The 21,975-nt window shown below is 44.2% G+C and overlaps 1 protein-coding gene across 2 annotated transcripts in view; it reads right to left on the bottom strand.

Moving 5' to 3' along the window:
* The window catches only part of ELP3 (elongator acetyltransferase complex subunit 3), a 96,383-nt gene extending 77,233 nt beyond the window's left edge, over nucleotides 1-19,150 (bottom strand). The window contains exons 1-7 of one of the 2 annotated variants that reach the window (XM_086631451.1): nucleotides 19,038-19,150; nucleotides 17,179-17,278; nucleotides 16,106-16,244; nucleotides 14,700-14,770; nucleotides 12,297-12,360; nucleotides 10,335-10,403; nucleotides 8,215-8,369 (exon numbers count right to left, since the gene is read on the bottom strand). In XM_086631451.1, the coding sequence (XP_086487577.1) occupies nucleotides 8,215-8,369; nucleotides 10,335-10,403; nucleotides 12,297-12,360; nucleotides 14,700-14,770; nucleotides 16,106-16,244; nucleotides 17,179-17,278; nucleotides 19,038-19,056 (617 nt within the window). In that variant the 5' untranslated portion in view covers nucleotides 19,057-19,150. The remainder of the gene's footprint in view (nucleotides 1-8,214; nucleotides 8,370-10,334; nucleotides 10,404-12,296; nucleotides 12,361-14,699; nucleotides 14,771-16,105; nucleotides 16,245-17,178; nucleotides 17,279-19,037) is intronic. The other variant, XM_086631452.1, reaches the window with a different exon arrangement.
* Between the last annotated feature and the right edge of the window lie 2,825 nt (nucleotides 19,151-21,975).

Here is a 21,975-nt window from a genome sequence, read left to right as displayed (position 1 = left end):
TCATGTCATGGCTACAACCCCCTGTGAATGGCACAAACTGGCTTACAACAAGACAAACCCACCAGAGAGGAGACAGAACAGAAAGAGAGAGTACAACCAAAGGTGAGTGACCACTTGTGTCTTCCTAAAGGTGGGGAAAAGCAAAGACCTGGAAAGGAGAATGGGACCAAGAACCAACGCTGGAAGAAATTGGAGTATCTTGCAAAAAGTGATGCTGCATCAAAAACCAGCACGAGCTCAAGGAGTCAGAGACAATGAAGAAAACACCTCCTGCCTGTGCCTGAAATGGAGTCAAGACTCTCGGCGCAGGATTCAGCTCATGGATGCAAACATCTAGATGGAGCTGGGGCTCTCATCTCCTGTGGCAGTCGGTGGTGCCCAGTTAACAGCATAGATTGCAACGCAGACCCAGCACAGGTACCTGCTTCAGCATGAGCTGGATTCCTCTCTAGGCTTTGCTGGCTAAATCTCCACTGGCTGTAAGGGGAGATCAGGCATGCAGTTCACATAGAAACATCTGAATTGAGCTGTCTGAACCCACAAGGTGAGCCCACATGTCACCTCAGAGCTGTTAGAGCAAAGGTGAATCTTACTTATCTCAAAGAAACAAAGGCCCTTCCCAATAATTTTAGAATTTTTAGAGCAGCGCACAATAAATCTCTGGAGGCAAACCAGGCAAAGTTCTTGCAGAAAGAGAAAAAAAAGTAGGTAATCGCATAATCCAAGGCCTAGACGGAGGGTGACCAAATTAAGGCTGCACAAACACCCTCAGCTCTGCCAGTTCCCAGCTTTTGAGTACTTGACTTCACAAGCTGATGAGCCATGAGGAGCACAGAGTCCCAGAGTGCATAAGCTGCACCACACTGCAGAAAGACGTATTTCAAAAGCAAACAGCCCCCGCTCTGCCTAGTACAGCACCCACAACAGTCACAGGAAAACCACTTCTTGACATCCTTCCATAAAAGAATGACAATTAAACCTGCCTTTTCTTTTTCCATGCCTACTGCATTCACTACGTTACTAGAAAATGACTTTTCTTTCAAATCAATTTAGCGCTGTTGAAAGGCGGTGGATCGCAGTTTACAGTATCAATGAGGCGAGCACAGCACAGCTGAGGGAACTATAAACTGCATCTCACTATTTTACCAGCCCATTTTAATTTGGGCTGGAAAGCAATCTCTGCTGAAAGAAGGGAAAAAAGGTAGTGCAGGTCGCGCGTTAGGTCTCCAGGGCATGGGAGTATCAGCCAAGGATCACTTGCATCCTTACAGAGGTCAAAGCAATCGCTAATGTTTGATCTTCTGCACACTTGGAAAACCAGAATACAACAGCAATTAAGGAAGTGCTCCTGTAATACGCAAGATGGTGTAATACTTTCTGTGTCAGGGAGGAAATTAACCCAGAAAGCTTATTTAGAACACGCCACACCGTCTCTTCATGACATTGTCTTTGGATCACCAGCATCATTTGAACTGGAACCAAATAACAATCAGGCCAGGTTCTTACTCATACAGGTGACCAAGTCATAAATAAAACTCCATCTCCAGTTAGCAATCCCAGCTGACCACTCATCCCATCCTAGCATTAACATTTTAGTGCAGGTCGTTGGAGAACTTGTTATGCTTGCCAAATTACACATGCACAGCAGTGAAGCAGCAAAAATGAGAAAAGTATTCCCTTTGGCAGGTGTTCAGCAGTAATTTGCTGAAAACATACAAAAAAATCACTGAAATTCATTATTTAGCTTTGACAATGTCATGACCGCTAAGGCCGTCATCCCTTCCACCAGTGTAGGATAAAATACGGATCAATAGCATTTACAAATATTGCCAAATTTGGTGTAGCTCAAATTTCTGTTACGAATAAACACTAACACCTCATAAACCTTTGACAAAGATATATTTAGTTCCAGCATTCACCTTAGAAAACCTAAAGTCACATAATATCAGATGTGCTGTTGCCCGTGCACAGAAACACGTGTCGTTTCCTCCCTGGTCGTCTACATCCAGTCACAAACCTAGTATTTTACGTGCAAGAGAAAATGCTGCAGAAACACTGAACAGGACAGATAACCGGATAGACAATCGCTTTCCATTGCTGCAGGAGGAATAAAGATGAAGAGCTACCCATAACAAGATTAGGATCTGATGAAATGACTTTCACTTATATAACTTCCAAATAACACACACTTCAGCGGCTAAAAGTTGAGTCGAGTTTGGTAGAAAATAAGCAATGCAAAAGTAACAGGATGTCAACAAAGGCCAGCCAGCTTTGGGGTAAATTTCCTAAATTTCTGCAAGCTGGAAAGACGTTGTCCTTACTGAAGGCTTTTAGGGGTAAACACTCAGCAGCAAACAGGTTGTAATGTCAAACATGGCTCCTGCACCATGGAAGAGCCACATCCACAGCTGGAAACAAAGAAAATCTGCCTGCTTCTCCAGAACATTAGGAACTAGTCTCCAAATTTCTAGGCACAAAAGGAAATTTAGGCAGAATCTCTGTTGTAAATGATCTGGCACTAAAACAATAGCCAGTTATCTCCTGCCTGGCACAGAGCAGAGGAAAAAAAATCACTGCCCAGTCAGATGTCCTGAGGGATTTGACAGACGAGCTGGGATGGATCCAGCCACAGCAATTTGCAATGTTGCTGCCTCCAGCTATTCACTTCCTTCTCCGCCAGAAGCTGCTGCCTGCACAGGAGGGGACGCAGAACCAGATAAGTACCCACACACTTTGGTGGCCCAAATTACTGCTAGAATAGGAGTTTAAGCCAGCAATTACAGCGGTTTGTGCCAGAGCTGCTAGAGCTTCGAGAGCCTACCTGTCACAGTACCTACTCATTACAGCAAGTCAAGAGGTGAGATTTGACTATCAAATTCTGGCAATTTGTAGCGGGGCAATTTAACAGGCTGGGCTCCCTGCAGCCAAAGCAGTAGCATATCTCCTTAAACCACTATCCGTTCCAGATTACATTAATTTGCCACAGGGTGATCTCTGGCAGCTGAAGGGTGGACGACTATGTTTAGTTGCCTGTTTTGGAAGTGGTAAACTCAAGCAGAGGGTCAAAGGTAGATAAAAGGAGAACAGTAACCTCTTAAATCGCCCCAGCATGAATCACTGAAGCCAGTGAGTCAAAGCTCTCAGTTATTTTTGCTAGAGTCACAATTAGTACTCCAAAAGCACAATTAAGATACATTAGTATAACAAGCAGCCATATGTCAGTTGAGCCATCTGAACTGTAGGAGAACAGCTTCTTTGCCTACACTAACCGCAAGGTGAAGCGTGTTTGCTTAAATCTCTTTGCTTGAGATGCACGGCACATCCGAATTTCTCAGAAGTGTGGCCAGCAAAATACGTACACAAAGCCAGTTGCAACAGCACAGGCATAATATGCCCAAACAAATTGTTACCCCACGTAACTTCTTGGCGCATCTGTGCCCTAAAAGTCGAGCAGACGGGCTAAATCTTGGGAAAATCACAGCACCGGCATCAGCAAGACTGGACTTACCTGCAGAATACATCTTCTAACAAAACACCTTAAGTCTTGTTGGAGAAATTTAAAACAGACTTCAACTTTGACAATAAAGAGCGACCTCTTGAAAGCAGGTTTATTTCTCACTACTAAAAAGCAAAATTAGGTGTTGCTTAGTTGTCAACCTTCACGATCACTATGTTTTTTGTGGAGAAACTGCAGCTTCTATCAGGAGAATTACTGATACATGAGACCTAATGTGGGTATTCAAGAAAAGAGTATAATGACCGACAACCACACAAACCACATTTTTCATAGGTTCTTCTGATCTGGCGTGTTCAAGAAGAGTGATCTCCAGCCAGGTTTTAAAATGTGTCAGGAGCTCCACCCACCAAACCAACTGCTGCTGAAACTGCCAGTGCTTGGGGTTTTTTTTTCTTCTTCCTTGGATGGGCTAAGAGGTCTTAAACTGAACACACAATAATCCAGCTCTAAGCAGTAGTTATTTAAAACCAATGTTTTCTCTTTCAGCAAAAACTCTAAAGTAGCTAGATCTATCTGCTTACCGCTTGTCAAAAGACCAATACGGCTTCTGGGATACCTAAAGGAAATTTCCTCATGCATAATGAAAACATTCATAGCAGCAAGAAGCATTGCTGCCGGCTCACCAGCCCAGCAGAAGACACAGGGAGTGGTGGAAACACAAAAGGACACTTTGTGAAAGCAACTGATGACAAGCCTGAGAAAAAGGCAGGCAGTCTCACGGCGTCATCCGGTATTAAGAGCTACGATTTCTCCATGAGGAATCAAATGCAGCCAACAGTACTCATCTCTGCAAGTTCTGGGTTGCAGCACACGATGCAAGTGGAGAACGAGCCTTCTAAGAAACTACTGAGTGGATGTAAAGCCAAACTAGTCTTGGACGATGGACCTATTAGGGAAATAGTTATTATATCTGCTCTGCACCTGAATACTGTCACATAAATATCAGGTACAAAAGATACTCGAACTGCAGAACATAAGTTTCCAGCCATTTTACCCCCTACTTTCTTTGCCGTTTACGACCAGCCAGACCACACATCAGACAATGCAGGATACTGTTAAAATAAAATTAAAAAATAATTTCTGTGCATTTTTAAATACACTAAGAGAAGTCAGGCTTGATGGCGCAGTCCAAGAGCTGCAAGGGTGCACAGCCCAGGGGGACCTTTCTGACACCTGCCTTTCTCAATACAGGCAAGTTCTCCTTCGGCCTCGTTCACTAATTAAAGTCAGATACTGGCTCAGCCCTTGGAGCTAAGTGGTGAGTCATGGTGGCAGTTAAATATACCCAGCACCTCTAATGACTCATGGGTCAGGTGAGAGGAGCAAAACGATGGGGGAGCAGCAATTCTCATTTGCATGTGTATTTTACACCTTCTTGGTTCATTGTCCTCAGGAAAGAGCAAAGGTAGCCGCAATCAGTGATGGAGTCAAAACGTTGGCTTGATGGCAACAACTCCCACAGGAAGATGTATTTCTCTAGTGTACAAAAAGAAAAAAAAAAAAAAAATCTGTCTTTAGCAGTAATTACAGAATCTCGTCCTAAAGAAGGGAAGCTTATCACCAAGTGCACAACCTTGCTCGATAGGCATCCAGAAGTGCATGAAGTCTCCTAAGTGGTGTTCAGCAAACAAAAATTAAAACTTTTCAGTGTCATTGCACACTCTCTAGAAAACAAAGATCCCCTCTGGCTCTGCAATTCTTCACTCATTCCTTGGACAACTTATTTCTCAAGTGTAACAAAGCACCTCAAGCAAAGACTTCTGTCTGAATAGTCTAAAAAGTGTTTATTACCTCAATAGGGAGGTGCTACAGAATATTAAACACCAACAACACTTTCTCAGCAAAGTCATTTCCTTCCTCCACTCATGACAGAGTTGCTACGAAAGCCCACTAGTTTATCTTTTTTAAAATATCACACTTTTGTTTGGCAAGTTCATGTATGTAAATACGGTCACTTCTACACTCATGTTCTGTTCATGCATCCATAAACTCCAAAATCTTAACTTCCTTGAGGTGCACTCATGCAAAAAAGATCTCCTGCCGCTTTATAAATACAGGTATAAATGGAGTTCTTCATACCTCCCAAGTTAGATGCCCAGTCTACCTGGAAACAGTCTAGAGCAGCAGCCTAGATTATATGCTCTGAGCCATCCCATGAAGATCCTGCTCTCTCCACTGACTATAAAGACACAATTTCAGACTTATTTATTCAGCAGCAGCTGGCTACAGCAGTGGCCCACTTCCCTGAGACACATCACTCCCAGTTCCACACCATTTCTCTCACATAGGGACTGCTAGATTTGCAGCTGTGTGATTTACCACAGGGCCAGATTCACCATAAGACTCAATCTGTAAGAAAGCCAGAAGCCAATTGAGAAGACCAGCTGGAACTCAAGCGCCAACACAGTCTGAAGACTTGTTTCTTTAGTCAGGCTTGCAGTGCTGTTTCCTGGCGAGGAACCTCCATGGCAGGCTACCATCGGTACTGTACTGACTGAAACTGCAAAGAGTCACATCCTTTTTATCAGATTAACTGGGACCAGAAGCTGCAGTGGGCTGATCAAGACAAAGTATTATATGAAGAAAATTTAAAATTATATCAAGAGAAGGATGCCAAATTGATGAGCCCTACAGTGCTGCACAATTCAGACCTTAGAGGTCAGCATATCACTATCACTGGAAAAACAGCATTGGACATAGAAGCAGAGCTCAAGTTTAGCACAAAGTAAAGAAATGACTGGACAAAAGAGGAAAAAAATGTGTTCACAGTTAGGTGGACTGAAGCCTATATAGGTAAGTGCTGCACTAGTTTAGTCAAAGGTCATGCTCAGAAAGACTTTTTACGAAGTATCCTGCATGAAGGTCTTTTTCTCCATTAGGGAATCACTGTATAAAATCTAAAATTAACTAATGATTTGCACAAGCAGGAAAAATTTCAAAGCTACCATAATAGCATTCAAAGCAAAGAGTGAGAGAGACCAGATCTCAGGCTACCACCTAACGAAGTGCCCACACCATAAAACAAGTGAACTATTGTCAGTATTCCTCACGTAGCATGGCTTTTGTTGATGGAAGCAGTGAGGGAGAAGGAAAAATAAATTCAACCTTGAATGTTTATTCTAAGTGTCATTGGCCACCTCAAAAAAAGTACTGCAGTGACACACTACAACAACTACATGTAAGAAGCACAAAAAGTAAAAGGTCTGATTCATCTTGAACCAATTTTCTCACCTCTAGAATATTTGGAAAGTGCAACTTGAGTAACTCCCACATACTTCCATTTACTAAGCATTTAACGTGAATTTTATGTTAAAAATATAAACCTTTATTTATCTGCTGGAAAAAAAACCCACATATTGTTAGTGCAGGTTTTCTCACGTTGCTCAATCTGCGTGCTTGCAAGGCAGTACGCTGACTTCAGAGTCACTTCATTTTTGCATTTAAAATTACTTGGTCACACGATCTGTGTCATAAATAGTTCCCTCAATCTGCAGAACAAAGGACAGGCTACTCCAAAAGCAATTCTGGGTCTAGTAAAATTAGCTAGAAACCTGCAGCAGAAAAAATATGGAATGACCACATCCTGAACCACCTGATGGACGTACAAGCACAGCACTAATTTGAATAGACAACCTGCAAATTCCATCCTTCCTCCATAATGAGCTGTGTCCTTCCATGCTCAAACCAGGACACTAGAGCAAAAGAAAAGCAATTATTTTCCCAATTTGTTTGTGATTTTATCTTGATAAAACCCCCTCGGAAAGAGCAGCATAGCGCTTTTTGTCTGGTCTTAGAATGACAAGGAAAAAAAAAACACAACACAAAGAAAACTAGCAGAAGTGTTTGCTGCCCTCCAGAGGAAAACCAACTGAAATTACAGCTGTAAAATACGACATGAAGCTAGACAAGGGCTACTAGTCCTGCTCAGTTTGAAAAACGCTTTCTTTAGTAGATGATAATGGTATCAAGTAAAAGTCACTGCACTGAATGACAACAAGGTAGCAAACTAGCTGTCAGTAGAGATGCTCCCCTAGTTTTAACAGCTCCAAAACGTCAAATCTTTCTCATTGTCCTCAGTTTCATACCGCAAAACGCACTGGAAAGTTTTGTGTTTAACAACCCAAAGCACACGTAAATAAATCAGCCTCTGATTTTCAGTTCATCAACTGTAAAGCAAGAAGAGGAGCATCTCCCTGCCACATCGAAATACCGCAAGGGTAACTGCGTTTGAGACTGCAAGGGGCTCGGAGCTCTGAGTGCTGACGCTCTCGGGGGTGAGTCATCCCTTACAGGAGCTGACGTCTGGCCTCCCTCCAAGCCAGGATCAGCTCCCCTTCTCAGCTAAAGGAAATAAATCCCCTGGCAATGTGATTCGTCACAACTCCAAATCAAGGTGATGAGGCATAAAAGGTAGAAGTCCAGATGGAATGCCAAGAAATCAGAAGTAGCTTAGCATTTCCTACAGGAGAAAATAGATAAACCATGGCCCTATCTTCTGCTGGTGCTATGCAGTACACAAAGCAATGCTGCAAGCTGAGCTATAAATATTCTGTGCCTAAATATGTATTTGGATAAACACTGCCTTTCAAAAAAAAAACGACAAAGAATCCTGAGATTTTGTCTTCAGCATGTTCTGCTCTTACACCAGTTCAAGAATACTTTTAAAGAATTACATTAAAGAAAACCAAGATGCTTACTTGACAGCCTCCGCTACATTATTGGAAGTGTGACCTGATAAGGCATCGTGAAGGTTTCTGATGAAGTAATCTCTGTAGTCTTCAGGCAGGGCCATGAATGTTCCACCCATCACAATAAATTCTACTTTATCCACGCTGTGGCCCAACTGCTTCAGCTGTAAAATGAGAAGTACCAGGGAAAAATTACCAATCAGGGACTTATCTAAAAGGCTCTTCTGAAAACCCTGACATTGCTACACTGCATTTCCTTCTTTAGTTGTCGTACCTTTTACAAATGACAAACCATTAATACTTTTGTGCAGATTTCTTAGAATTCCCTCCCCCCAAAAAAACCCTCAAAAGTTATTTTTCCACTGCAAGAACACAGTATAGACATTGAGCCCAGCGTAACAGGTTTTCCTGACAAAGCAGAATTATTTGAGCCTAGCATCTTACTGATGGAGTTGCACTCATTCCAGTTTGAAGTTAGCTTAGATATGGCCAGCAAGAAAAGTTTCCTTGCATCTGCTTCAATCCACATAAAACTAACTTTCCTTAAAAACTTGTGGGAGAAAAGGACTATGCTGAATTCATGGAGAATTTTCCAATAGATTTGGAGTTAAACAGGAAACCAGTCAAAGCAGAACAGGATTGAGAAACTCTTCAGATCTAATTGTGCAGTGCAGATCAAAAAAAAAAAATCATTTTGGTAGGAAAGTCACTATTTTCAGTACTAAATTCTCCATGAAAGTAATCATCAAGAACTAGCAACTGCCACAAAAGTTCAGTACAATTTTCTTGTAACAGGACCTCCTATCGGTAATCAGGTATTGTTCAGAACAGATGACATCTTATAAGAGGTTCAAAACTTGTCCTTTTATCTAATGGAAATGTCTGTCAGACAATTAAAAGGTCTAAAAATAACTGTTTTATGGGGGTCAAGTCAGACTAGTGTAGAATTACAGAATCCTGACACATTCAGGTTGGAAGGGACCTCCGGAGATCACCTAGTCCAATCTCTCTTTTCAAATTAGCATCAGCTACAGCAGTTCATTCGGTGCTGCGTCCAGACAGGCTTTGAGTATCTCACAGGATGGAGACTGCACAGCCTCTCTGGGCAACATGGTCTGGTTCTCGGTCATCCTCACAAGTGAAAACTGTTTCCTGATGTTCAAATGGAATTTCTCATGTTTCAGTTTGTGCATGTTGCCTTCTGTCCTGTTCTGTTACTTGACACCACTAAAAAGATCCTGTCTCTGTCTTCTTAGTGTCTCCCACCAGGCATTTATACACATTGGTAAGATTCCCCCAAGCCTTCTCTTTCCCAGCCTAAACAGTCTTGGCTCTCTCAGCATCTCCTCAGATGCTCCAGTCCCCTCAAAGTGGCCCTTTGCTAGACTTGCTCCAGTATCATAGAACGGTTTGGGCTGGAAGGAACCTCAAAGCTCATCTAGTTCCAAACCTCCTGCAATGGGCCGGGACACCTTCCACTACATCAGATATATTCCTGTCTGGCTTCTGCTGGGGAGCCCAGAACTGGACACAGTTCTCCAGGTGAAGCATTAGTAGTGCTGAGGCCAGAGGAAGCATCTCCTTCCTTGACATGTTGGCAATGCTCATCCTAATGCAGCCCAGGAGGCTGCTGGTCATCTTTGTCTCAAGGCCGCAATGCTGCTCATGGTCAACTCAGTGTCCACCAGGACCCTCAGATCTTTTTCTGCCAAGTTACTTTCCAGCTGGTCAACTCCCAGCATGTACTGATGCCTAGGGTTGTTCCTCCCCAGAGGCAGGACTTGGCACTTCCCTTTGTTGAACTTCAAGAGGTTCCTGCCAGTCCATTTCTCCATCTCTCTCTGAACAGCAGCATGAACCTCTGGTCCATCATCCACTCCTCCCAATCCTGTATCATCTACAAACTTGCTGACAGCGTGCTCTGTCCCAACACCCAGACCATTAACAGAGAGGTTAAACGCTATTGGCCTCCAATATTGACAGCTGGGTTGTATCACTAGAGACTGGCCTCCAGCTGGACTTAGTGCTGCCAATCACAACCCTTTTAATTGCCAGTTCAGGCAATTAAAAGCATTATCACTATTTTCATCACAATCACAATGCATCTCTCTTCCACCGTAAAAATTCACCTGTTCCACTCTGTGTCTTGTCTGGAGATAAGGGTCATATCTTGCCCGAATGGCTCTCATGGATGTTGGCTAAAAAAGACAAGCAGATCCATCTCAAACTTTGTTAAAAAAAAAACAACAAACATAGTGAAAAAGAACAAAACATTATGGTTAGTACTGAAACATTAAAGTCTTCAAATCCTAACGGACCCTATAGTATTCAAACTCACAATCAGAGAATCCATCCAATTGTAAATTTGAATTTGGCTGCTTCACACACTTTTTTTATCCTTAGACGGTAATATGACATACAGAGAACGACACAATTTTTTAAATTTTTAGTGCACTAGGGCAGGATGGATAAAGAATCTCTGTAATAAGTCTCAAAAAATACTGCAAAAAAGAAATCACAAACAAAATGTTTTTCAAAATACAAGTTTTTGTCCTGTTCATTTCAGTTTTTCTTCACTTCCACAACCGTTATCCAACAAGCGTCCTCTAGAATTCAGTCTAAACTTCAAATATTTTTTATCTAAACATACTCTTTCAATTGAAATCCCTAATAACTTCCTTTTTATATTACTAGCTGATGTAAAGCTATTAATAATGCTCCAAGATAAGGTTTTCAAGTATCTTGTGTATCCTGGATTTGTTTGTTATTTCATATCTGCTGTATTAAAAGCTCTAAAGGATGAAGACTGTTTAAATCAGGCATAACTCCCACACGCTGTTAGTATTAAATAAATGAACACCACATACCAAAACCAATACAAATTATAAAGTAATATAAATATACACAGGATTTTCCTACTTTGCACTAATGGGACAAGTTTCAAGCCACTGAAAAATGGATAGCGGACAAAATCCATACTAAAAGGACGCTGAATCACCGTTTAACGTATTAATCCCATTTGAATTTTACCCCATTTTACTACTTCATATCTGTACCGTAGCTGTGAGTTGTTTTGTGAAAACCAGTCACAATAACTTAGCCACAACAAGATCTTCTGCTGTTAAACTTCCGGCAGACAACAGGAAAGCACCGTTTTGGTTATATGCATTTAGCAACATATCACTGCAGATACAGACACATAACAGCAGATATGTCATTTCAGAGGCACTTAACAGCTAAATAATGGGCTTTTTTCCAGCTTGACCTTTGTTAATCCACAGGGTCCTGGAGGTTGGGCAGAACTGAAAGTGGGCCCACTCAGGGCAGGACGCTCAGGGCTGTGTCCAGTCAATGTCTATCTTTAAGAATAGAGATTCCAAAACCTCTCTAAGTCCCTACTCAAGTGTTTGACAACCATCATGTTAAAATACTCTTTTCTTACATTACACGTAATTTTCAACATTCCAACTCATGTTTGTTGCTTCTCATCTTTTAACTAGGCAGCTCTGAGGAGGAGTCTGGCTTTGCCTTCTCTGTACCTCTCCCTTGAACTCATACCGAGCCACAAGTAAAACTGTATGTTTCTGCGGGACTGTTCAGTTAGGAAAAGTTGACACAGATTGATAACGGTGTAGGAATCACTGCCAGCACTCCTTCCAACAAACCGCATGCAGCAGTGTCCCATGGGCGACAGCAATGTCATCTTCAACTGCTCTTACGCACTCATCACCTTCCACAGCTGGAGATTCAGATTAACAGCTGCTCCCACACCAGCAAGGCCTGGGGTGCAGCCACGATGCTGCACTCGCCCTGCTCAGAATCACAGGCTGCTCGCTCCTACTCTACGGTGTATTACATGTGTAAGAGTATAAACAGCAGCAAGGCGAGGAGAAACAAACAACTGCTACAATTATTGGGAAGAATTTCTAGTCTTGTATTTGAGCTGCTTTAGTCTTGAAGTTTACAAAGTCTGCTTTTGTTTTTTTTTTTTTTTTTTCTTGCAACACCAGTGAATTTGTAGAAATAAAGAGCAGCCTAACCCAAGATTAGAGAGAGCATAGGCGATGCATTATGGCAGACTGAAGTACTACCTCATATCCAGTGTAAGACTGTGTTGAATATTCAAAATCAGAATCAGGTCCACCTGGGCAGTACCTGCAAATATTAAAAGACACAACACAGGCATCAAACTCATAGAATTGCAACAACTTAATCTGTCTGAGCTACAGGCATAAAGAGGGTGCAGGCTGAGCAGACGTTGCTCTGACTACCCCATCCCTCACCAGAAACACAGGGTAACACAAACTCGAGACAGGCTGGCCACAGCAACATGCCAACCGCTCTCCTGGCATTCAGGAGCTTTCATATAGGCAAAACCAAATTCACAAAAGGAAGGAAAGCTTTATTAGCTCAACCACTATGGCACCTTCCTGGTGCAATACAGCTTCTAGACTAAAGCTGGCTCACGACTGGTCAGCTGAGAGCACAGGATGAATTAACTAATTCCTGGTTTTGCATCATCCGATGTAAATACAGCTACAGACCCAAACGCACACAGCGAAGAGCGATTCTGTGATATCCAGTAACATTGAGAGGAATCAAGCCTACGTATGTTTGCAAACACTAAGCACACAGTGCAAAACGGTTTCATTTAATCTCACTGAGAATGGGATTTCAGAAAACAGTTCAGACCCGTCAAATGACTACATCCACATACAACTTGATGAGACTTACTAGAAGCAAAACATACTGTGAACATATTTCTGGAACATGGCATTGGATTAGGGAGCTGCCATATAGTTTTGCATTAATAGTTACAGAAAGATTATTAAATTCTAAAAAGTAATTTTACCATCATAAACAATTTACGTATTTTCCACCATTCTATCAAAAACACGGTCTCATTTGATGTAAAATATGATTTTTATTTGGCATGGAAAGACGTAAGAGACATCATCCTGTTACACAATCTACGCTTCTTTTCCAGAAATGTGTAGAATTTAAATATCTTGATGGTGAGAAAGCTCATTTACATTGTTTTCTGAACTTAGGAACATGCTATTTGATGACTACAGCAGTCTAAGACCATTTCAAAAGAACACAGTCCATCTACTCTGGATAACTATAGCAGTTTGGTATTAAATTACAGTTTCTGCATCTAGAGGATTGTTTGAAACCCTTATTCTGTGACATGGCAAGACAGACTTGCGGCTATCACAGCATGACTGCTGGTCGGGAGAGGAACCGTACACAGCAGACAGTAATTAAAAGGAGCACGAATTTATACTGAAGGGTCCTTAGCTTCCTTTTGAGGCCTGTGGGATTAAAGACCGATCTACTGCCATTCTGTGCTCAAAGACGACCTAAGACAGGAGGGCTGACAACCCCTTCAATGTTAGCTGCAGGCGCTGAGCGCCTCCAGCAGACAAGGTAATAGAGCAGTCAGCAGATTGTCACTTACGATGCAGATCTCAAACGCACAGACTAAGATAATGTCATCTCTGTTGAATCAGACACATTCGGTTCACAGTATAATTGATTAGCTTCCTCACTGCCTGCCCTGCAAACTCAACCCAAGTCATCTGTCACCATTAAAAAATTAATTACCAAATTACCGCGGCCAAATTAATTTGCTGGCAAAAGTTGCGCAACCCAATTGAAGACATTTCATACATGTAATTACCTGGAACATCTCAAACACAGTATCTGCTCGTGCAAAAACAAGAACAGAGCCAGCTCACTCTGTGAGGCAGCTGGTAGGGAAACATGCTGATGTTTTAGGAGTGACAAGGTGGGAAAGAGAAGCAATGTTTTGAAATAGACGAACTGATATAGTTAAGAAAAAAAAAACAGACGAGATTTCAGGCACACAGATTCTTAAGTCAAACAGAGGTAATGTACTTCAAGGTAAACCCAGCTTGGGTTTCTCAATTCAAATAAAACTCAGAAGCTATTCCCTTAACGCCACGAGCTCTTGGCAGCTGGAGGCCTTCCCTTCCATCTGTGCTCTCATTTCATTCCAGAGCCAGGCAAAGCCAGACTGTCACACTGAGCAAGTTTTTGCAGACAACACCTGCCCCTCCTCAGGTGGGTCTCAGTTCAGCAGTTTGCAAACTTTTCAGACTGAGCCCTGTTTCTTTTCCGTGATAGTCTTCTCCAATCTGCTTAGGTACCCAGTCGTATGCACAACACACCTGCACACCCTAACACAGTAATACAACTTACATTTGATCATTAATATATTCTCCTGGTTACTATATCCACAAAAGCATCTATCTACTAAAGGCAAGCAGCCTTCTGCCCGTGAAAAAAAAAGGTGTTCTCCTTGAAGAAAAACTGAAAACATGTAGATTTTTTTAAACGTAATGTGGAGGTATCAACGATCTGCAACTTTGCGCTTGTGCAGAAGGTAAGCCTGTCCCCAATACAAGGCTACTGCAACACTAGATTTATACATAAAACAGTCCTCGAGTCATCTAAGCTGTCATACTTACACACATATGTTGCCTGTAAAGTTAATGTGCGGACACCTGTGCGGTTTACACATCACAGCCACGACAGCAATCTGCAAGAAGCAAAGTTAGAGGAGAAAAATTTCAGTAATTGCTTCTGAAGTTACAAAAATAAACTGCATCTTGGAAGGCTATGTATACATGTGCATCTGCAAGAGACTATTTAAAGATGTTTTCTGCTCAGTCTGCCACCTAGAACATCTGTAAGTTAACTCTTGAAGGAGATAACAAATATATGAAGAAATAGGAATCCTATTATTGAATATTTTCACAATCCAGAATAAACTGACAGTGTATTATACAGAACCAGGTGCCTTATACCAAATCCAATTAACCACGCTGCTGAAAAGATGCAGACTGACACTCAGGTATTCACTAGGACCATGCATCTAAAACAGCACAAGGGTGAGGGTGTGCCACCAAACATACCAAACAACACCTGCAAGATGAAAATGGGGGAGAGATGAAGAGAAACAAAAGGTATAAATGAAAGATAATAAAAATAGCTTCCTCCCTCCACCTAACTGAGCAAAGATTTTTTTTTTCCCCCCAGGCTTAATCTCCGACAGCTTTCCACACATTAAACGCAAGCACAATGTAAGATATTATCTTCTTTTTTAAAAAGGACTAGAGGGAAAAAGTGACAGACATACTAAGATTTTCTAGTGTCTATTAACTTGGGGCACCCAACTTGGAATACCTCATTTCCAGTTTTCAGAAATCTTGCTTGGACTAAGAGTTTAATGAAATATTCTATAGCCAGAAAAAAAAGAAATTAAAAGAAATTAAGGGGTTTCTTTTTTTTTGGGGGGGGGGGGATTTTTTTTGTGGTTTTGCTTCAAGGTTTTTGGTTTGGTTGGTTGTTTTTTGTTTCTGTTTTCTTGGTTTGGTTGTTTGTGGGTTTTTTTTGTTGTTTTGGGGGTTAAGTTATAAAAATTGAACACTTCCTGGATTTTAGTTTCTGGTTTTGTGGGGTTTTTTTGTTAACTTGACTTTAGGCACGTTATACATGCATTATCAAAGCTTAAAAACATACAGCTGAGTGTTGGCTGTACCTCTATTACTGTCTTAAGCATGAACCACCTTTCAAAGTAACAGGTTAAATACTAATATTTTACCTTTGTTCACTGAGAGGGCCTGCGGATTAAGCTGCACTGTTTCTACAGCAACTAAAAAGCAAGACATGCTGCTCTGAAACAAAATTTCCAGACCTCCTCTTTCTCTTCTCCCAAATGCTTTGAAACCAATAGCCCTGTGGGCGCATCATCACATCTATATTAAAGCTTCTGGACAGTCAATATCCTGGTCTTTGAAAACAATTAAATAGAATTTATCGATGAGAGCAGGGGAGGATGGTGGTGGACGGAGAGAACGACGTACGTGCTTACCCCGCTAGCAGTTCTTATAGGCTTGGCCTTGAGCTTTGGTACCAGCACCTTGCGGTACTGTGGCGGAACAGCAGCAATGATGTCAACCAAGCGTGGCTGCGCTGAAAGTCCGTACTTCGCCGACGTCTTGGTTTTCAGCCTGAAAGCAGAAATACTGCAAATTAACAGCTCCGTTCTGACTTGCATACCCATATTCCACAGCAGTGCTGCTGCATTACTGTTCAGCTACATGGAGATCGAGGCAGGTTTTCTCAGTTTGCCTTTCCAGGTACCTTATTTTAAAAGCATACAATAATTCCCTGCAACAGCTGCTGTGCATATTAAGATACAGAAAATAAATTCCAAATGAAGCTGATTTGCAACAATTGCCAACGTTTTGAGTTGCTGTATATTTTACTTCTAAATATGATTTCATCAAAAGCTTCATCGTGAAAGCTGCCCACAGGCTCTGGCTTATCCATTTTCAGTGATTTAATTCTTTTCATAAGCCTTCCATGTGACTAAGTCCTACAAACGTGGACTCTAGCTGAGTTCATTTCCAAGACATTAATGTCGGTTATTTCCAGCATCTGCAAAAAGTTTGCAATTATATCACGTAAATGCAACAGAAACAGTGGGACAAATTCAGGTTTTATTATTCCACATATATAAAGAAAGAAGAGCTTTTTGTAAACAACAACTTAAACAACTTTGTTTTTAACACGTTGCTAAGAAAATCTGATTTAAACTTCATCCCTAAATTAATCTCTCCTTTACCTGATGGAACTGACTTTGGGACTACTGAAGGACGAACACAGGTGAAAACACAAAAAGGCAAACTCGTAAGTTTCTTAAGAGTTTTTCACTAATATAACCCATTTTGTACTCTCAGCATTGCCAATGAAGTACCAAGGCACGATTTCAAATCACCACACGATTTAAAAATCTTGGTGGTATTTTTTAATCAGATAACAGTAATGACAGTAGCCTGTGAAAATAAAACATTTAAAAAAAAAGCCTGAATGTAAGAGACTGTACAGGACACGTTCATCACTGGTGGACCAGCTCTTCAGTGTCATCCCAGTGAGACTTACTTGTTCAGATTCACATCTTTTCCCTGCTCGTGAGCCTCAATTAATTGCTTTATGATGTCAGCTATTGTCATCATCATCAGCTCTGCATGGCTGAAGTCTCCTGAAATGAGAACAAAACAAGTCACGTGTATAGCCAGTGCTTTCTAACTGCTTGTGACAACCAAGGCTCATCTGTTCTGCAGCTCATTTTTAGTATTTCCTACAACTGTTGCCTACAGAGGGAATTTTGCCACTGCGTATCGCTCTTGATTTGCCCCATTCCCAGAACCTCGTATCAATGGTTTTCTTTTACTTCTAGGACAAACTCCTTCTTCTTATGTCAGAGGAACCTGCGCAGCAGCTAGAAATCAAAAGTCATTGTCAGTTAAAGATAATCAGTAGACTAGTGATGCTACCAGTACATGTGGCAAGGGACAGAACGCGTTCTGAGAAGGATGGCAGGGCAAGTCAAACGAAGAGGCCAGCTCTGAACTCCCCTCCATCACTGAGACAGTACACTGCACCAGGCAGTGCTATCAGTGCCTTAAATCTTCCCCATTGCACTTCGTAGGCCCATCCCATGTATACACTGTATACATTGCTTAAATTTCTTCCATACCAGCTTTGGGAGAAGAGGGGCACTGCAATTAAGAGATCCATCCATGCTTCCTAACAACAATGTGCATTTATTTCACCTCGTGCAGCACTGTCTACACCAGCAAGCGTCGGGACAGTAAAGTATACACACCAAACTTGTCAGAAAAGCCACCAGCAGAGACACAGCTGGGTGTACAACTGCTCCAACAAGCTTTTGATTGTGCCAGCTGTGCTGAAATCTGGCAGCATTTATGCCCACTTGGGAGAAGCACCAAAGCAATGCTCACATCTGGTATCTTTCTGCAGATAGTTTTGTGGGATCACACTGCTGCTAGTCCCACACTGCCCTGCAACATCTTTGCTGTCCCATATCCTTTTCCCTGTTTTGTTTTTTTTTCCTTTGCCATGAGGAAAAAGCCCAGCAACATCCAGACTATCCTGCCTCCAGCACCCTATTCTGCATCTGACAGCGTGGGCACCAGTGAGGAGGAAGGCAAACTCCTGAGCACCCACATGGGTGCAAAGGACTCAGCCTCTCAGTGACAGGACCCAATTCAACAGTGGGGAGAGAAAACGGGTGGCTCACAGAGGAGTGCCAAGTCCCTCCAACCCTCAAGCAAGACGGGGCTGGCCCTTCACTCACCTCCCAAAGAACATAGTATTAGATATAAGGAAGAAATTTTTTACTCTGAGAGTGGTGAGGCACTGGCACAGGTTGCCCCGAGAAGCTGTGGCTGCCCCATTCCTGGAAGTATTCAAGGCCAGGTTGGATGAGGCTTTGAGCAACCTGGTGTAGTGGAAGGTGTCCCTGCCCATGGCAGGGGGTCTGGAGAAGGTCCCTTTCAACCCAAACCATTCTATGATTCTAACACGGAGGGGAGAGCAAGGCCTTGCGTTGTTTTCTCTCAGACAGACACCACAGCGCCAGGAGAGGTGGTAAAGCCCTGCCAGGCCACAACTCCCACCTCGACAGGGCCGAGGGAAGCACGAAGAGTCCCGTCCCACAGACTCCCCGCCATGCCCAAACACAGGGTAAAGTGTTGCCTCTCAGTCCCCCTTACATACACACACAAGGCCGGGGAAGGCGGTAAAGCCCTGCCCCACAGCCTCGCCGCCACCAGGGTTGGGAGAGGAGGGCAATACCCTGCCCCACGGCCCCTCCCCATTCCCCAGGCCGGGGGAGGCGGCACAGCCCTGCCCCACTGCCCGCAGCTCCCGGGAGAGGGGCAGGGACCGTCCTGCCGCCAGCCCCCGACCACTGCGATCCCTCCACAACCCAGTACCTTTCCTCTTCTGCTTCATGCCGGCAGCACTCCCTCAGCTCCCCTCACAGGCCAGGCCAGCGGCTCCTGCCGTGAAGTGACACCGCTCCTCACCGTCGTGAAAACGTCGCACCTGCGGCCGAGTTGCCGGAAAGCGACAGAAGGACTGAGCGGGGGGGGGCGGGAGGCAACGACCATACACGCTCGTCGTACTGCGCATGCGCACGAGAGTGGAAGGGGGGGTGGGGTGGGGGGCGCTGTTGGGCGAGCGGGAGCGGGCGGGGCAGCGCCGGGGGCGGAGGGCGCAGGAGCCCCACGCGTGTGCTCCGGGTCCCGCGGGTATGTCTCCCTGCCGGTCTCTCCTTACCGTGTCCGCTGTGAAATTGAAATCGTCGGCGTTTACCGATATTTATCGGTATTGCCGCGCCGCCAGCCTGGGGGGGGAGGGGGGCAGAGTTCCCGCAGGTCCCCCCCGCACTTCCCGCCGCGGCCTTCGGGCCCTGCGCCCCGTCAGCGCTAGGTGGTAGCAAAGTACCGACGCCGACGGGAGAGAGGGAAAACGAGCGGGATTTTCCTTACAAAAGGCTAAATGTCCTTCCCTGAGAGGTGCCTGGGGGGAGCTGAGGGCCGGCGGTGGTGAAGGGAGCAGGGAGGGGGACGGGGGTGTCCGAGGGGCTCCCTGAGGGAAGCGGCTCGTTAAGCGGGAAAGGAAGGGTTTGGGGGCCTGAGAGCAGCCCCGTGCCCCGCTGCACCTCCGGGGCGGTTATTCCTTCACAGTGGGGTGTGGTGGGAGGTAACAGGTGAAAGTTTTAAGAGGGATTCCAGCGGGGTATGAGGAGAAGCTTTTTCATTTTGAGGCTGGTCGAGTGTTAAAGGGTGGGTTGCTCACAGCAAGTCATGGTTTTTGGAGGATTTGAAGACAGGCTGAGAGAGTTGAGTTGTTCAGCCTGGAGAAGGTTCCGGGGAGACCTTCCTGCAGCCTTCCAGTACTTAAAGGGGCTACAAGAAAGCTGGAGAGGGACTTTGGACAAGGGCGTGTAGTGACAGGACAAGGGCAATGGCTTTAAACAGAAAGAGGGGAGATTTAGATTAGGTCTAAGGCAGAAATTCTTCCCTCTGAGGACGATGAGGCACTGGAATAGGTTGCCCAGAGAAGTTGTGGCTGCCTCATCCCTGGAAGTGTTCAAGGCCAGGTTGGATGAGGCTTTGAGCAACCTGGTGTGGTAGAAGGTGTCCCTGCCCATGGCAGGGGGGTTGGAACTGGATGATCTTGAAGGTCCCTTCCAACCCAAACCGTTCTATGATTCTATGACTCTGGGTAAAACCCTCAGCAACCTGGGTTGATCCCAGAGCTGACCATGCTCAGAGCAGGTTGGATCAGAGACCTCCTGTGTCCCTTCCAGCCTGAATTCTCCTATGGTCCTATGAAATGAGCTTGAGATCCTTCCATGAACCTCTAGTAACTCCTAGAGCCCACATGAACTTCAACATCTACAACTTCTCCAGGCAGGGAGTTCCACAGCTGAATTAACGTCTCTCTACTTCCTTTTGTTTGTTTGTTGCTGTTAGCCAGAGCCTCACTGGTGCCACCAGCTCCTTCCTATCCTTGCCAGTGGCATCTTGATCAGCCAGTATATTCCAGTGGATCTCATTGTGTGTAACGTGAATCTGCCATCGAACAGAGAGGAGAGGCCACCTGGGTAAGATAACAGGATTGCAGAGGCAGAGAGGGCAGGCAGAAAGGAAAAATAGGCCACAAAAAAAAAAAAATCACCAAATGACAGGACAAAAAGAAGAGAGATGCTGACGACGGCCGAGTGACCCACTCTTGTGATTTGTGAGCTGGTAAAAAGCCTTTCTTTGAAAACCTCCTTATTTGGGGGTGGACTGAAAGATTTTTGGCATCATGCTTACAACTGGTGTGTGCCTGGACACTGAAGGGTCAGCAGGGTTTGCAGGGCCGGAAGAAGGCACATGGAAGGAGCTGCAGGTCAGCTGCTCCCACTGTGTGGGTTGGTTTATAAAGCAGCCAGCCCCTGCTCACGTGCCTGAGGTCAGTACACGCAGCCTGGCAGGCAGCTTCTACAAGGGATTATGTGCATGTGTTGTGAGTCCACCCTGCCTCCCCACCTCGTTGGCTGAATTTGGCAGCATCCTGCCTATACAAAGCAAGACCCCAAGATGGAACAGGTTGAAAATACGGTTTAGACCATCTGCTCCCGTTGCTACCTCTCTCCTGCCTTCAGGGCTTTTTAGAGAGCCGAATTCTGTTTCCTTCCTACGGGATGTGCTGGGAGTGCCCTGCAGTGTCTCAACCTGTCTATACCCATGATTTTACCTCCCTGGGGGTCTCCCAAGCATCCCATGCCAACCACCAATTTATCTGTGGTTTAGAGAGTGGTTGTGATCAGGATATGGGCTGTGCGAACCATTAACAAAGCATCTATCCAGACACGCATCTTCTGCCATCATCTTTCTCAAACTTACTGCAGCTGCTCCTCTGCAGCAAGGGACATTTCAGATGCGACCATGCAGTCAGGAGTTGTCTCTGTGTCTAGCCGTGCCCTGCTTTGAGCTGGCTGGGGTATGAAAGCAATTCCTTCCTCTGAATTATTTGGTGGTGCACCCGCTACACAGCATCTGGGGGATGTTTGTGTGTGGCACAGAGCACAGGACAGGTCGGATGCCCGTGCTAGTTGCACGGTAAGGCAGTTAGTCTAAGAGCACGTCAGCAGGGACAAGGTGACTGATTTCAAACCGATTCCCATACCTCTCTCCCTCCCTTTAATCCACCCCTCCCAAACACAGCCCTACATACCATGTCACTGCCTCCCCATTGCCTCAGCCCTTTGTTAGGTGAGCTGAGCTGTGCTCTCCTTTAGCTATCAGCTTCATCCACTTATTACAGCAACTTTTTATCTTGTGCATAGCTACTATCATTAGCTGCTTTCCCTTTGCC

This window comes from Tauraco erythrolophus, chromosome 2 (genome assembly GCF_009769465.1).
Source record: "Tauraco erythrolophus isolate bTauEry1 chromosome 2, bTauEry1.pri, whole genome shotgun sequence".
NCBI lineage: Eukaryota > Metazoa > Chordata > Aves > Musophagiformes > Musophagidae > Tauraco > Tauraco erythrolophus.
Note: the sequence above shows the minus strand (reverse complement) of the source record. Positions and strands in the feature narration are given on the sequence as shown.